General features: G+C 43.4%; 1 protein-coding gene across 1 annotated transcript in view; it reads right to left on the bottom strand.

Moving 5' to 3' along the window:
- Positions 1-15,008, bottom strand: part of ANKFY1 (ankyrin repeat and FYVE domain containing 1) — a 69,413-nt gene extending 54,405 nt beyond the window's left edge. The window contains exon 1 of the mRNA XM_061390748.1: positions 14,932-15,008. Coding sequence (XP_061246732.1) covers positions 14,932-14,941 — 10 coding nt within the window. The 5' untranslated portion in view covers positions 14,942-15,008. The remainder of the gene's footprint in view (positions 1-14,931) is intronic.
- Positions 15,009-15,270: the final 262 nt, after the last annotated feature.

Here is a 15,270-nt window from a genome sequence, read left to right on the forward strand (position 1 = left end):
GTGTGTGTGTGTGTTCAGAAGTGAGTTTCCTGTTGTTGGTCTTTGCCAATCCCATTCAAAACCTATTTTCACAAACATACATTCTTCTTTTTTTTTTATTTTATTTTTAAACTTTACAATATTGTATTAGTTTTGCCAAATATCGAAATGAATCCGCCACAGGTATACATGTGTTCCCCATCCTGAACCCTCCTCCCTCCTCCCTCCCCATACCATCCCTCTGGGTCATCCCAGTGCACCAGAGAAATTTAACTTAGGACATTAGGGAAGGCTTCTCTGAGGAAGCAAAGTCCAGAAACTTCTCTCTTACCTGCAGTCTTGGTGGGGATTCAGGCAATCATGAATATCACATCCATGGAACTACAGTGCTGCTGTGGTCATCCTCTGGGCCACAGAACATTCACTCCTCTACTCCCCACCACAGAAACCCCAAATCTGGACACAGCCCTCAGGGCCATCTCCTACCTTCTCCGACAACGTCTTGAGAAAACTGAGCAACTGCCAACAATCCCCACTGTACCAAAAGCTACTCCCGTCTACCCCCTGCCTTCTCAGAGACTGCAGCTCCCTCCTACGCAAGCTTACGCACTCCACCTCTGCTCCAAACCCTTCACTCTCCCCAGGTCCTTTGCTTTATCATCAACCGCCCCAGCTCCAGCAACTTCAATCTCTTTCAGCTGGAACCCTCTCATCAGCACAAACACCAGCCTAGGTCTCTATCAACAGTAAAATAAAACTCTCCTTTCACACATCTGACCACCTCTGCCCTTCCATCTCTAGCTACCACACACATCTCCTCACACACTATCACCCTGCCATTCCCTCCCTCTGTCCCCACTACCCCCTTGAAGCCCCTCTCAATGATGACCTTCTAATTGCCAAATCTAAGACACTTGCCAGTGGTACTCCTCTCAGCACAGGACACTGCTGTCCATCCTGCTTTTTTCTTCTTTCAACCACCACCATGCCACCTTCTCTCCAATTCTGGTGCTCTGTCACTTCCACATGCTTCTCTGCACATCCCTCCAAACCCTCCACCACTGATATTCCCCAGGAGGTCTACCCCTGGCCTTCTCAACTGTGCCATCTTCCAAGGCAGCTATATCAGATCCTTGGTCTGTGGTTAAAACCAAAATCTAGCACCAGTGATCCGTAGACCCTTCTCTCTATGCAGATCTCTCTTCTTAGCTTCAAGCAAATTGCTTTTTGTATGGTCCCTGTATTAATAAATGACACACCATCTCTCCCAGTTACCTGCAGAAGAGATGTGGGAGTCATCTTGGATGTCTCCCACTCACTCGTATGGCTCCAACCCTATGCCAGTTCAAAAAGAGATGTTTCCATTCAAAAAACAGGAATAAGTGGTACATGAGAGTGAAGTTATTATGCAACTATTACTGTTTTCAAAGAAATATGTAATACTAAATACGCACATTCAAATTATAGTAACAAAAAATGAGGCTGTGAAGCTAAATATATTTTATAATTTCAATTTTATTATAAACATTCAAATATATGAGGAACAGAACGACAAATACCACAAAATATCAGATTTGTTTTCTTCTTTGCACTTTCTTGCACATTTCAGGTATTCTATAACAAACATGTTCTGCTTTCATAGTTCAGAGAAGGCAATGGCACCCCACTCCAGTACGCTTGCCTGGAAAATCCCATGGACGGAGGAGCCTGGTAGGCTGCAGTCCATGGGGTTGCGAACAGCCAGACACGACTGAGCGACTTCACTTTCACTTTTCACTTTCATGCATTGGAGAAGGAAATGGCAACCCACTCGTGTTCTAGCCTGGAGAATCCCAGGGACGGGGGAACCTAGTGGGCCACTGTCTATGGGGTCGCACAGAGTCGGACACGACTGAACCAAGAGCAGCAGCAGCAGCTGCTTTCATAGTTATGAAAAAGTATTTAAAGAGAAACTTGTTTAAATACTTAAATATTAATAGTCTTATCTTCATACATACAAGAGGGAACTTCTTTCTCCTTATGTAGATCTACATTAAATATAAACTAGATATTATCTCAGGTGTAAATCAGCATTCCTGGGCTAACAAAGTAGAAGGCACCTGCAAGATGAAAATTTGCTTATAGCTGCTGATCACTGTGCTTATGAGTTATGTATCAGATGAGAATGTCTATATTTTTTTTTCAAAATACTGCAATTTATTTAGCCTACTAATTTTTATGCCAAATATTGCTTAAAAAAAAAAAACCCACTGGCTAAAAGAAAATAGTATTTACAATGATTCTATTGTAATATTTTTCAAATCTTAGCATTTATAACTACAAAATTCCTTTGGCAGGACTCATATCTACACTTCTATTCTGGTGTGACAAATTTACAGGTCACTGGTTTTGAAGAGTTATTTATAGTTACTAGGACTAAAGAGCCAAGAAATTGCAATTATTTACCTGAAATGGAGATGCACAAAGCAGTAAGTTCCTGTGATTTTACAAAATGTATACTTATTTTTCCTACAGAGAAAGATATGAAGTTGGTGGCCTCTTTAAAGAAAAACTGGCACTGATTTTCTAGATGTGGTTAACAGAAAATGTAAAAGGACATATAAATTTAGGAGTGACATCAAATTTTGTCCAAAAGTTGCTGTCACTCAGAGCAAAATGAATCTATGGAGTCATGATAATGCTTGTCTTGGGAGGAATGGCAGGAGAGTGGTAACTGGGAGGGCACAGGAGGGGTGCCCTCTGGGTGGTAAGTTTATTTTTTTGTTGTTAACTCAGTGGTGGTTACATTTTAAATATGCACATTCAAATTATAAATAATTTTATATAAATTATAAAAGTTTTATTTTGGTAATTCATTGGGCTCATGTTTTGCCGTTCTTTGCATGTATCTTATGAATCAATTAAGTTTTTAAAAAACTGATACATACACTTGTAGTAGCTTCTGGAGTTTCAAGTGATGGGAATATGAGCCCGTTTAGTAACTAGCTTTGGGTACCATGGGCAGTTTACCTCTCTGAGCTTCAGTTTCTTTATATGTAAAATAAGAAGGGGGATCTTCTACTTGGTGCTGCTGTGAAAATTAAAATTACTATAACTGGCACATGCATGCAAAATTGTCAGCATTTCCTCCACACCCCTTTTATGCTTTCCACAATTACATAATTATTGGTTAAATAATTTAAACTATTGTAACTATTTACACATTTTTTTGAGTCATGAAAAACAGAATGAGTTTCAAATTTTTATTGACCGAGGAATTAAGACTGATCAATTAAAATCACAGCAAATCAATAGGACATTATCAGAAAGATAAGGTGATGAACAAAAGGAAAAACAGAAATGGAAAAACAGTGCTAAATATTGAACGAGCTATCAAGGCTTTAAATGCTTCATCACCTCATATAACAAGTCTGCACTGACAATTCCCAAACCAAAGAGTAAAGCCTAACATGCTTTTAAAAATCGTCATTAGGGAATTCCCTTGTGGTCCTGTGGTTAGGACTCGGTACTTTCACTGCCATGGCTTGGGTTCAATCCCTGGTCAGGGAACCAAGATCCTGCAAGCCATACAACAAGGCCAAAAAAAAAAAGCCCCTTCATTATTATTAATTTGGAAGAAGTGCAAGTTAGTTAGGCTGTATCTTAAAAAAAAAAAAAAAAAAGCTCTCCAAGAGGCAACTCTTAACCTATCAGAGGAAAAAGTCAGTCAATGTCTACCATTGATCCATATAGAAATGGCAGTATTATCACTTAGAGGTCAACAGAGAAGAGGGGAAAGTAGTCTGGGAAGTGGGTTCTGAGGGGTGGCAAAACTTTATTTTTTAAGTCTTGTAATATTATTTGAGTTTTAAATCGATGTGCACTTAGAAAGCAAATATATTATTTTATACAAATTTTAAAGATTATGGAAAACAATTACAAGAATGAGGGAAAGTAAATAATTTCTAATACCCAAGTGTAAGGGTTTTTACACATCACAAAACTTTAGGAAAGGAAGGAACCTAAAGATCACTTCTGGCTCAATTCCCAGACTATAAGCTGAGGAGCACAAAGGGGACAGGCCCATGACCCCTACCCACTTCCGGCCTCAGACTGCTCTTGAGGACATTACTCCCAGACTGGCTGCATAAGAATCACTTAGGCAATCTGAATTAAAGAGACAGCACCCAAATTCAGCAGATCTGGAGCAGGATCACAGGAAATGAATGTGCTTTTAGATGACACCAGGTGTGGGGATGACTGGCCTGGAGAAAAAGCTCAGCCCCCAGGTCACACACAGTTAGACTGCTCTGGGAATACTACTGTTTAGATAGAAGATCAACAGTACTGCAATTTTTTTTTGTTGTTCATTCATTAGCTTATCCAGAGATTTGCAACTCTTAAGACAGCAACTGTATAACCTAGCAGTTCATTGAAAATTTATAAAGTGCCAGTGTGAAAGTAAAGAAAACCATCTTGGCACACGTTTTTCACAAAGTTGCTGGGTAATGGAGAAGACAGGCAATTAAAAAAGACAAGCTGAAAACCTGAAAGCACTCTGACAAGGCATATAAATACAGCACAGGGCAAGACCACCTGGCCTTAAGGCAGTGCAAGGAAAGACATCTCAGACAAGTGGCGTTTCACTCCAAAAAATTTAAATAAAGCCTGTCAGTGTTTGCAGCTTACTAGGTCCAGAAAATATAAGGGAAAGGCTTCAGTGATTTACCTTCTTCGTCAGATTTTCCTTTTAAATTAGTATCAGTCAGCCGGTTTGTCGGCTAGGCACAACAGTAGGCTCCAGGAGAAAAACAAATCATTAGAAAGCAAAACCTACTCTTGCCCTCCATAAAAGTCACCGGCAAGAAGCCTGCAAGTCACCTGCCTCTGCCTAAGTCAATTTAATGCATAACAAGAGGACACCTTATCTTGCTAGTTCAAACAGGTGGCTATAGTCACATCTTACTTGCCCAAGAGACAGCTGCTAAGTTTTCACAGGGGTTGCCTGTGGCTATGGATTGCAGATTTTTCTTCCCTGAAGCACACTGAACCCATTAACCTTGGTTTCAATTACACCTTATTCTAGCCAAACTTTTGCTCAAGAGTCCCAAAATCCACCAACACTATAGCATCCATAAATGTTCTGCATTTTCATTTCACTTAAACTATCATTCTTATGGAAGATCAGCAGTTGCCCCTTAGAATTTTTTTAAAAGGGCAGTTTAATTTGTACATTTTTCAAATAATACAGCACCAAAGTAGTGCCAACGGAGAAGGCAATGGCACCCCACTCCAGTACGCTTGCCTGGAAAATCCTATGGACAGAAGAGCCCGGTAGGCTGCAGTCCACGGGGTCGCTAAGAGTCGGACACAACTGAGCGACTTCACTTTCACTTTTCACTTTCATGCATTAGAGAAGAAAATGGCAACCCACTCCAGTGTTCTTGCCTGGAGAATCCCAGGGACGGGGGAGCCTGGTGGGCTGCCGTCTGTGGGGTCGCACAGAGTCAGACATGGCTGAAGCGACTTAGCAGCAGCAGCAGTGCCAAATGTAGAATCTATATAAAATACAGAAGTAGTATCTACAGGAACTCACAAACAGGAGGGACAAGAATGAAACTAACAGTCACAAAGAATCTGGATACTGATTCATGTGCGGGGAACTATGAGGACATTTGCCTCAGAGAGTAGAAAGTTACGCACTCCTCCAACCCTTAAAGATCATAAAAGTTCTATTTAAAAAATGTTCTCAAGGAATCTTTGTAAATTCCTTTGCATACCAGTTCAGTTCAGTTGCTCAGTTGTGTCCGACTCTTTGAGACCCCATGAATCGCAGCACGCCAGGCCTCCCTGTCGATCACCAACTCCCGGAGTTCACTCAAACTCACGTCCATCGAATCAGTGATGCCATCCAGCCATCTCATCCTCTGTCATCCCCTTCTCCTCCTGCCCCCAATCCCTCCCAGCATTAGAGTCTTTTCCAGTGAGTCAACTCTTCGCATCAGGTGGCCAAAGTACTGGAGTTTCAGCTTCAGCATCAGTCCTTCCAAAGAACACCCAGGACTGATCTCCTTTAGGATGGACTGGCTGGATCTCCTTGCAGTCCAAGGGACTCTCAAGAGTCTTCTCCAACACCACAGTTCAAAAGCATCAATTCTTCGGCGCTCAGCCTTCTTCACAGTCCAACTCTCACATCCATACATGACCACAGGAAAAACCATAGCCTTGACTAGACGGACCTTTGTTGGCAAAGTAATGTCTCTGCTTTTGAATATGCTATCTAGGTTGGTCAGGTACAAACAGGTAAATCCAAAATCTACAGCAATATCCCTAGTAGCTCTCAGAATTACTGACACAAATTTCCACCTGCAGCCTTGACCCTAACACTTGTTTCAGTCAACAGTTCCCTAACAACGTGTGTGTGTGTGTGTGTGTGTGTGTGTGAAGTCGCTCAGTCATGTCTGATTCTGTGACCCCATGGACTGCAGCCCACCAGGCTCCTCTGACCATGGGATTCTCCAGGCAAGAATACTGGAGTGGGTTTCCATTTCCTTGTCCAGGGGATCTTCCTGACCCAGGGATTGAACCCGGGTCTCCCGCATTGTAGGCAGACACTTTACCGTTTGAGCCACCAGGGAAGTCCGAGACATAAACTACGAAGGTTATGATCAGAGAAGAGGTGAGATAAAAGGAGGGTGTTAGGATACAGACTCTCATTCATGAAATCACAGCTGCTCCCCGTCTTGCATCTTTTGCAGGAGAAAACCCTGATCACAAGCACACCAACCAGTGGCACTGCAACTGCCACACCGTCTCCTGATATAACAAAGAAAGCAGCCATGGCTGAGACAGTATTCTGTGGGCAACGCGTCTGCTTGCAAACAGCAAGCAAACGTGTCCTTGAAGTACCAGCAAGCTGTAAAGTTCTTACAGGAGGAAGTATACAATTACCATTCTGAGTAATAATGCAGAACCTACAGCTCAGTGCAGTGGTGAGGGGGCGCAGGCTCTGGAGTCAGATCCCAGCCCCAGCACTTTCTAGTTGTCATTCCTCAGGCAAATGCCTCCTTCTCCACCTAGGTTAAGTATGTAAACATAAACAAGGACCTTAGAAGCACACCTGCCCTGCAGTAAGAGGTCAGTACATGTGCGCTATTGTTCTAAGAAAGGCAACATGATATTGCCCTTAAGACAGTGTGCTCTGGACCCTCACTCGCCTGGACTGGAACCCAGGCCCGCATTTACTAGCAGTGTGACCTTGGCAAGTCATTTCTTTCTGCGCTTTGGTTTTCACAGGTAGAAAGTAGGAATAATAAATAGTATCTGAGAGTGCTGTCGAGGAGTAATTAAGATATATTAAACTATTCACAACAGTGTCTAGTTTAAAGGTTTACTACCACTTCTTTATCAAGTGACTAATTCTCAGCTGTGGCTTCTTTTTTCTCTTTCTCCAACTTTCCCTTTGAAAAATAAGCCTAGAAATTTAAATAATAGATAAACCTACAGTTTCACCAGAAGAGCTATACTAAGTATCAGTGAAGAATATCAGTACTTGCATCACAATTTCATCATGTTTTTTTCCCAAATAATACCCATTTACTCTTCACCAATGCAGTTGGAGGTCAGATATTTTGATGCGTTCTCTGTTAATTCATCACTCCTCACCTAACCAAAGATGCCTGGGACAAAAAGAAAATCTATATTCACTAGGAATACCCTAAAAAAAGAAACCAACATCAATTGCAATATATATATATATAATTTAATCACCAAGTCACAGGACAGAAAAGGACCCAACAAAGCTTCTTAAAAGACTCTTCCTTCGAGGTCGGGAGTTGGCAAACTTTTTCAGTGAAGGGCCAGGTAGTAAATATTTCAGGCTTCACAGTTAAAGCACATCAGTGGTTGCCAGAGGTCAGGGGAATGGGACTGAATGAATGCAAGGGAGTTCGAGGAAATTATTTTAAGATTATAAAAATGTTGTACATCATGATCTAAGATCTCAAGCCAAAGCTCATGCTCATCCCACTGTACCATGCTACCTATTTTCAGTCTCAACGTCAGGACATCAAACAAAAAGTTATTAATTATTAATTCACTGACTTAGAAATTAAATGCTCTTCCCACTCCCTACCTTAAATGTGATTTCTACTCCCTGCCTACTCCAATTCTAACCCACAGTGTATTCATTAAATCCTTTTAGATGAACAAAACCCTGATATTTCCTTTCTCTACGTTTCTACAGTTCTTTCCAGCCCCCAATTTTCACCCTGAATTAGTGTTCTTTGTATAATTCTGTAATTACTAAATGACTTTCTCCCTATGCTTTAACTATGTCCATTAGATGAAAGAAAAATGACTGTAAAACTGGTAACATCTCATTTTGAGAACTACAAAAATAATTTTGTTTCAGTCTTCTACATAACAATATTTCATTAAAGCACGTATCATATTCCCAGAGAAAACTATCTTCCTTGCTGGCATCAGAAAACATAAAATCCTCGCAGGTAATGAATTACTACTACCACTACTTGCCTAAACATGTCATATTCCAGAGTAATTTTTCTTTCACTAGGATTACTAGCGCTAACTACAGTGCTTAATTCTAGGAAAAATGTTTAACAAAAAAGAAATAAGTGGATGTATTTACTGTTGAAATTCAAGTTCACAAAATACCCTAATGAAAAGAGGAAGGGAGGGAGTTCCCTAGTGGCCTAGTGGTTAGGATTCCAGCCTTTCACTACCGTACTGGGGTTCAGTCTCTGGTCAGGGAAGTGAGAGCCCGTAAGCCACAAGGCACGTGCAAAAAAAAAAGAAAAAAGAAAAGAGGAAGGGTTAGACAGCAATAGCATCTGGAGGAGAGTACAAAGGAATAGCAAGATACCTCTGCCAGTCTGTACCCTCCCAGTTCACACACACATACACAGACAAGAAGTTTGGACATAATAAAAAGAGTGGTGCTAAAAGATATTTCATATTTTGACTTTTCACCCTTTAAAAAGGCTAGCAATCCTGTTACAACTCAAATGCTTTAACAAAGTCGAAAAGCCATTATTTAACAAAAGTTGATTTAAAAAAATCCTTTTACTTCATTTACAAATAACACCTACTACTGAAGACTTCTTAGTTAGGAAAGATGACCTAAGTTTATTTATGTATATGTGTAATATTATATACATGCACGTAGTTATATTTGTTTTAAAAAATGATTTAGTAAAATCCTCTTCTATTCTATACTGATTCAGATTGAAAAAAAATTTTTTGTGGGATATACTGATTTTCACTGAAGCTGACTGATGCATAAATCTTGAGTTTTTAGAAGCTTCCCAGGTGATTCTAATATGCAGGGTTCTCCAGGTTGAGAACCACTAGCCCAAACTACCAGAATGACAGCAGAAAGGAAAAAACATATGTGAGAGCTTTGTAAGACCCACAGGATTTGGTGCTGACTACACAGTTAGAGGGACTTCCCAGGTGGTATGAGTGGTAAAGAACCCGCCTGTCAATGCAGGAGATGAAAAGAGACGTGGGTTAGATCCCTGGGTTGGGAAGATTCCCCTGGAGGAGGGCACAGCAACCCACGCCAGTATTCTTGCCTGGAGAATCCCATGGACAGAGGAGCCTGGCAGGCTATGGTCCATAGTGTCACAAAGAGTCAGATAAAACTGAAGCAACTTAGTACACACACACACATGCACAGAGCTGGGCGAAGTCAAAAGTAGAGACATTACTTTCAAAGCAATTTTTCCAGTAGTCATGTATGGATGTGAGAGCTGGACCATAAGGAAGTCTGAGCGCTGAAGAATTGATGCTTTGGAACTGTGGTGTTGGAGAAGACTTGAGAGTCCCTTGGACTGGAAGATCAAACCAGTCAATCCTAAAGGAAATCAACACTGATTATTCACTGGAAGGACTTATGTTGAAGCTGAAGCTGTAACACTTTGGCCACCTGATGCAAAGAACTGACTCACTGGAAAAGACCCTGATGCTCGGAAAGACTGAGGGCAGGAGAAGGGGATGACAGAGAATGAGATGGTTGGATGGCATCACCGACTTGAGTTTGAGCAAGCTCCGGGAGTTGGTGAGGGACTAGAAAGTCTGGCATGCTGCAGTCCGTGGAGTTGCAAAGAGTTGGACACGACTGAGCGACTGAACAACAGGGATGACCACTAGGTTACTGACCTTCAGCATTCAGCTGGACAGTGGTACGACTCATCATCGATGCAAAGGAGAAAACTCAGTAAACTATAAGGTACAACATGAGAAACTCTGCCTTCCCCTCTTGGCTGCACTTCCACTAAGGCTGAGACTGTGTTGCTCACTTTGCCACCCCCAGCATAGTTGCCTGTGTGTGTGTGCTGTGTGTTCAGTCATGTCTGATTCTTTGCAACTCCATGGACTGTAGACCACCAGGGTCCTCTGTCCATGGAATTTTCCATAAAATACTTTTTTCCTGATTGTGATTCAACTGATAAGACTTGTCTACAAGTCAGTGGTGTGACTTACACATTTTTCAAAACCTCACTCTGTAGCACTGATCAGAGGTAGAGCTGGCTGCATAGGAAATACTCAACAAATACTAGCTCACTAGCTAATTTTCACACAAACACCAGTCTGACTGGAAATACTTCCAACTGCTTGCTAAGCCATAATCCTCTAAAGGTATACTGGGCATGGTGAAATCTGTCCACAACTGAGGTAAAGACATTTGTTCTCAAATCTGTTCCTTCTCTTCCTGTCAACACCCCAGCCATTATCTGAGTCACCCAGACAAGAACCCTTGAGTCATCTTTGATATTAACCCTCTTGTCAACATGCAAACAGGTTTCACCAGCCCTGTTTTACACCCTCTATAGTGAATGTCTCTCATATCAGTCCTCACCAAGCCCAGTGACCCTTACCAAAGGACTCGTCATCAGTTACTACAGTCTCTGTTCCGACCTCCCTCCCTCCCAAATCCATCCTCTACATTATAGCCTTTTTCACTTGCCTCAGACAATTCTAGTCATGTCACTATCTTGGCTGATACCTTTTAGTAGCCCTACCCCATGGCCCACAGAGTAAAATCTAAATGCTTATTTAACCAATCCCTTCATAATCTGGCCTGTCACATACTTTTCCAACCTCAGATCCTGCTATTCCTTCTACTGAGAATTGTGACCTCTTCCCAACTCACGTCCAAAAGAGGCCTATTTTCCAAAGCCCAGCCCAGAGAAGCCCAGTTTATCTCCTGCAGTACAGGCTTCCCGACACCCCAAACACTCCCCACACCACTTTTCTAAAACATCTCTTCCTAGCCTGAGTATCGTATTTTTCACTCTCTAACCTACAATGCAATTTCTAACACACATGCTCTTCACCTCCTTTCCCGGACTGCTGCATTCCCTATGAAAAGGCTCTAGGTCTGGCTCTTCTTTGGTACCTCTTCCTCCACCCCAACTCCAAGCTCATCCCATCCTCCACCCTACAGTGTCTTACTTACCAGGTGGAGTTCAATAAATACTGTAAGTCCCAGGCCTACTAAGATTTAACAAGAGAGAGACTGTGTGGCAGGTCAAAATGTCTGGCACTGTGATAAAAGGGTTCTTGAGACACTATTTCTTTTGAGATAGAGATGATCCCCCTTTCAAAGCTGAGGAAACTGAGACTGAGAGCAATTCATTGGCTTGCCTATGATCACAGCTTAGTAAAACTAGGATTCAAACCCATGTCCACCTGCAGAGATTGAGCTCTTAAATACTGCACGACTGCTAAGACTAAACTGGGCTGGATGAAAAGTAGGTTAGGCAGCTCCCAGCAGCCTGATATTATTCAAAGCACATTAATACCTGGACCAGGCAGCTTACCGGACAAGGACTAAGGATGTATCCAGACAACTTTTCATTTTTTAGATTTTATGTATTTATTCATTTTGGCCAAGGCACACAGCTTGTAGGATCTCAGTTCCTCAACGAGGGACTGAACCCTGACCCTCAGCAATGAAAGTGAGCAGTCCTAACCGCCAGACCACCAGGGAATTCCCAGTAACTCTTCTTGATGTCTGGTAAATGACACTCAATAATTTATCCATTCCTTCAACCACAGGCATGATTCTAAGTTGGGAAGTACAGCAGTGAACAAAATAGAAAAAGTCTCTGCCCTTGTGGGGGGTCATATTCCAGCAAGGGAATTAAAAGACAAACAAAATCTAGGGACTATCTCTAAAGAGGTGAGAACTGAACAGACACCTGAGTGAATACAAGTCGACTGGCTATATGGAGAAACTGAGGAAGACTGTTTGTGGCCAAGGGAACTGCAGGACAAAGATACTGCAGTTGAAGCATGCTGGGAATGTACGAAGATTAGCGAGGACATTAGTGTGGCAAAATCTTCGTGAATAAGGTAACAGTGTTAACCAGCAGTCAGACTCTGTTGGGACCTGAAGGTCACTGGAAGGCTTTGGAGTAAGATCGCTGAGAGCCACAGAAGTGGGGAGGGCATGGAGAAGGTAGGTGTACTGCAAAGAATGAGACAGACATGATCTGATTTATGTTTTAAAGGGAACCCTGGAAACAGTATAAATAGGTTGTGGGGAAGCAAAATGAGGGAGAAAAAGTAAAAGCAGGAAGACCAAGTTGGAGGGACTTTTCCAAGTGATGAAGGACACTTCAATTAGCAGGATAGCTTCAGGGAAGTAGAGTGGAAATTGAAATTAATTTTAGGACTTTACTTAAATATATACAGTCAAAGCAATATCCATGGATGGATGGAAGGAAAGAAGCTTGGTTTCCACACAAGTCCCACTAAGAAGTTACTGTATAAGTCAGTCTAGGCAGGTTGTGTTTACTATTGCTAAGTGCCATTTCCCACAGGCTCACACACTTGCATCACCAAAGGAAAACCATTATCAGGGAGGTTCCCACAGAGTGTGCTTACAGAGCATCCAGTTGTTACATGACACGGATTTTTTGCTATTTGCTTATATGTAAATGAGTGTTTCTAAACAAGCATAGCCAGCTGGATAAATTCTGATTGAAGTACAAGCAGCATTAAACAAGTTAACACCCAGGCAAAACACTGTCCAGCTAATCTTTCCTTCCTGAACATAACAAGCACCCTCAGTTTAATGAGGTAACTGGATTAGAATGATCCACTCAGAATCTTCCCAAAATTTGCGACATTGTTTCCAAAAAGCTTAAATCAGAACACAGAGGAGGAAACTGGAACACAGAAAAGACAATAAAAACTGTCAAGTCAGAACCTCCTGACTAGGCTTACCTATCTGTACTCCCTTGCCAATTTAACCCTGAAAGGATGCTTTGTTTAAGGTGTGTTCTCCAGGAGCTGGATGTCTCTCAAGGTTACCCTAATACAAATCTCAAGGCACCTGCAGGATTATGGACCAGCATATTCTGCTAGTAGGAGCTCCTCAAGCTGGAATCAGACTGGCAGACACAGCAGGTGCTCAGGAAAACTGCTGAATGAAAACCCAGCTGCTCTCTACAACTTCAATCTCAGTAATGTACTCCCAAAACATTCAACTTCTCTAACTGATGTAAAGGTGCTGGACAATGTCACCCCACCTAAAGCCTTCCTGAACCTTTCCACTCCAATTCACTGCTCTGGGCAACAAGCTCCATTGTGCTGGCTGCCCGCTGTGTTAAAACAATATTAAACAACACTCTGATTTATCCAAAAAACTAGCTTCAGGGGATACCTTAGCTTTCTTTCTATTCCTCTTAATCCTCCTCTGTTTTCATACAATATTTATCTGATGTTTCCCCCACAGCGGGTATAGCTGGCAGAAAGAGCAGACCAACAGTGGGTACTGGTCCTGGGTATCTCTAGAACTCTGGCCTCAATTCCTTTATCTATAAAGTGCAAATGACACCCATGTCAGACCTCCTTCACAAGGCTGTTGCCAAGTCTAATCAAATGAGAAAAGCTGCAAACTGTCAGGTGCTGCCCAAAGAGAAAATTCAAGTAAAGATGGGTTCAGACAAAGCTTAGCTCAAAATCAATAGGCGAGGCGGGAGCACCAGCCTATTGCATCCAAACGCAATCATTTAGTCGAAGAAGCAGTGTTTTCCTCCAATAATGGGGTGAACACGAGAAGCACACTAGCCAGGTCCGACAGCATCACTTTAGGGTCCCTGGCAGGTAACTCCCATCTCTGGGTCTTCTTTCCCCCAACCTGTACAAGGCTTTGACAATGAAGGATTCTAATACTGCTACGTTAAGGCAGACAGAATGGGAGAGGCCAAACTGCCTTTACCTGCAGTGTCATAAAGAAAGCGCCAGAAAGCAGCAAACAGTAAGGATAGGACTGAGAGGCAAAGGAGCCGAGGTCTGGTTTAGCACATCTTTTAGGAGCAGTGTGACCTTGGCCAACTACTCTAACTAGCAAACCTCCTCCTCCTGTCCACATCTCTAAACCTGGGGAAAGAACCCCAGCCGACCCGAATCTCTTGGAGCTGCTGGGAAGCCCAGAGCCTACAGCGCCCGCCCGTCTGGCGCGTCGGCCAGTGACAGCCCTGGCTCACCCCGACCCTCACCCCGGGAAGAGTCCCAGGCTCTTCCGCAGGCAAGGGATATACCCCTTCCGGATGTGGGACCTGCCAGGACAGCAGTTTCGATTTCTTAAGGAGAAGTGTTACTTCCCCAGCCGTCCCAGCGCCGCTGGTAATCAAAGGAGCCTCCCCGGCGGCCCTGGGGATCCCAGCAGCTGCACTCAGTCCCGGCACGCGACCTAGTGACCGGCTCTGGACCCCGCAGCGGTCCCCTGGGGTCGGAGACGCCGGGAGGGGCGTTGCCATAGGAATAGCGCTCGAGACCCCCGCCCCAGGCGCCCGGCAGAGGCTGGACAGGAAGGCTCGCGAGACCCGCTGTGCCCCATGCGACCATGCCCGGTCGTTCCCGCTCAGGGCTGCTTGGCCCAGCCAGCAGCGCCCCCAAAGCTCCGCGCCTTCCCGCGCGGCTCCACAAAAACCCTACCTTCCGCCATGTCGGGCCCGGCCCTGCCTCAGCCTCGCGAGATGTGCACCGCTCAACTGGAGCGGCGCAGAACGAAGGCCCTCAAGTCTCGCGAGAGTCATGGAGGCCAGACAGAGGGAGGAGTCGAGACGAGGTAAGAGCAGTGAATGAAAGTAGAGGGGGTAGTTGGATACCCGAGGAACTGAAATTCTGGCTCTCTGCTCCTAGTGGTTTCGAGGCTCTGGACTATCACATCCTGACTAGGCTCTATCATATTCCACGCCCTAGGGAGGGGACTGAAAAGGATGAGCGCAGCGAGCACTGCTGTTCCTTTGGGAAAATATGGCAGTGAGAGGGTCG

This window comes from Bos javanicus, chromosome 19, assembly GCF_032452875.1.
Source record: "Bos javanicus breed banteng chromosome 19, ARS-OSU_banteng_1.0, whole genome shotgun sequence".
NCBI lineage: Eukaryota > Metazoa > Chordata > Mammalia > Artiodactyla > Bovidae > Bos > Bos javanicus.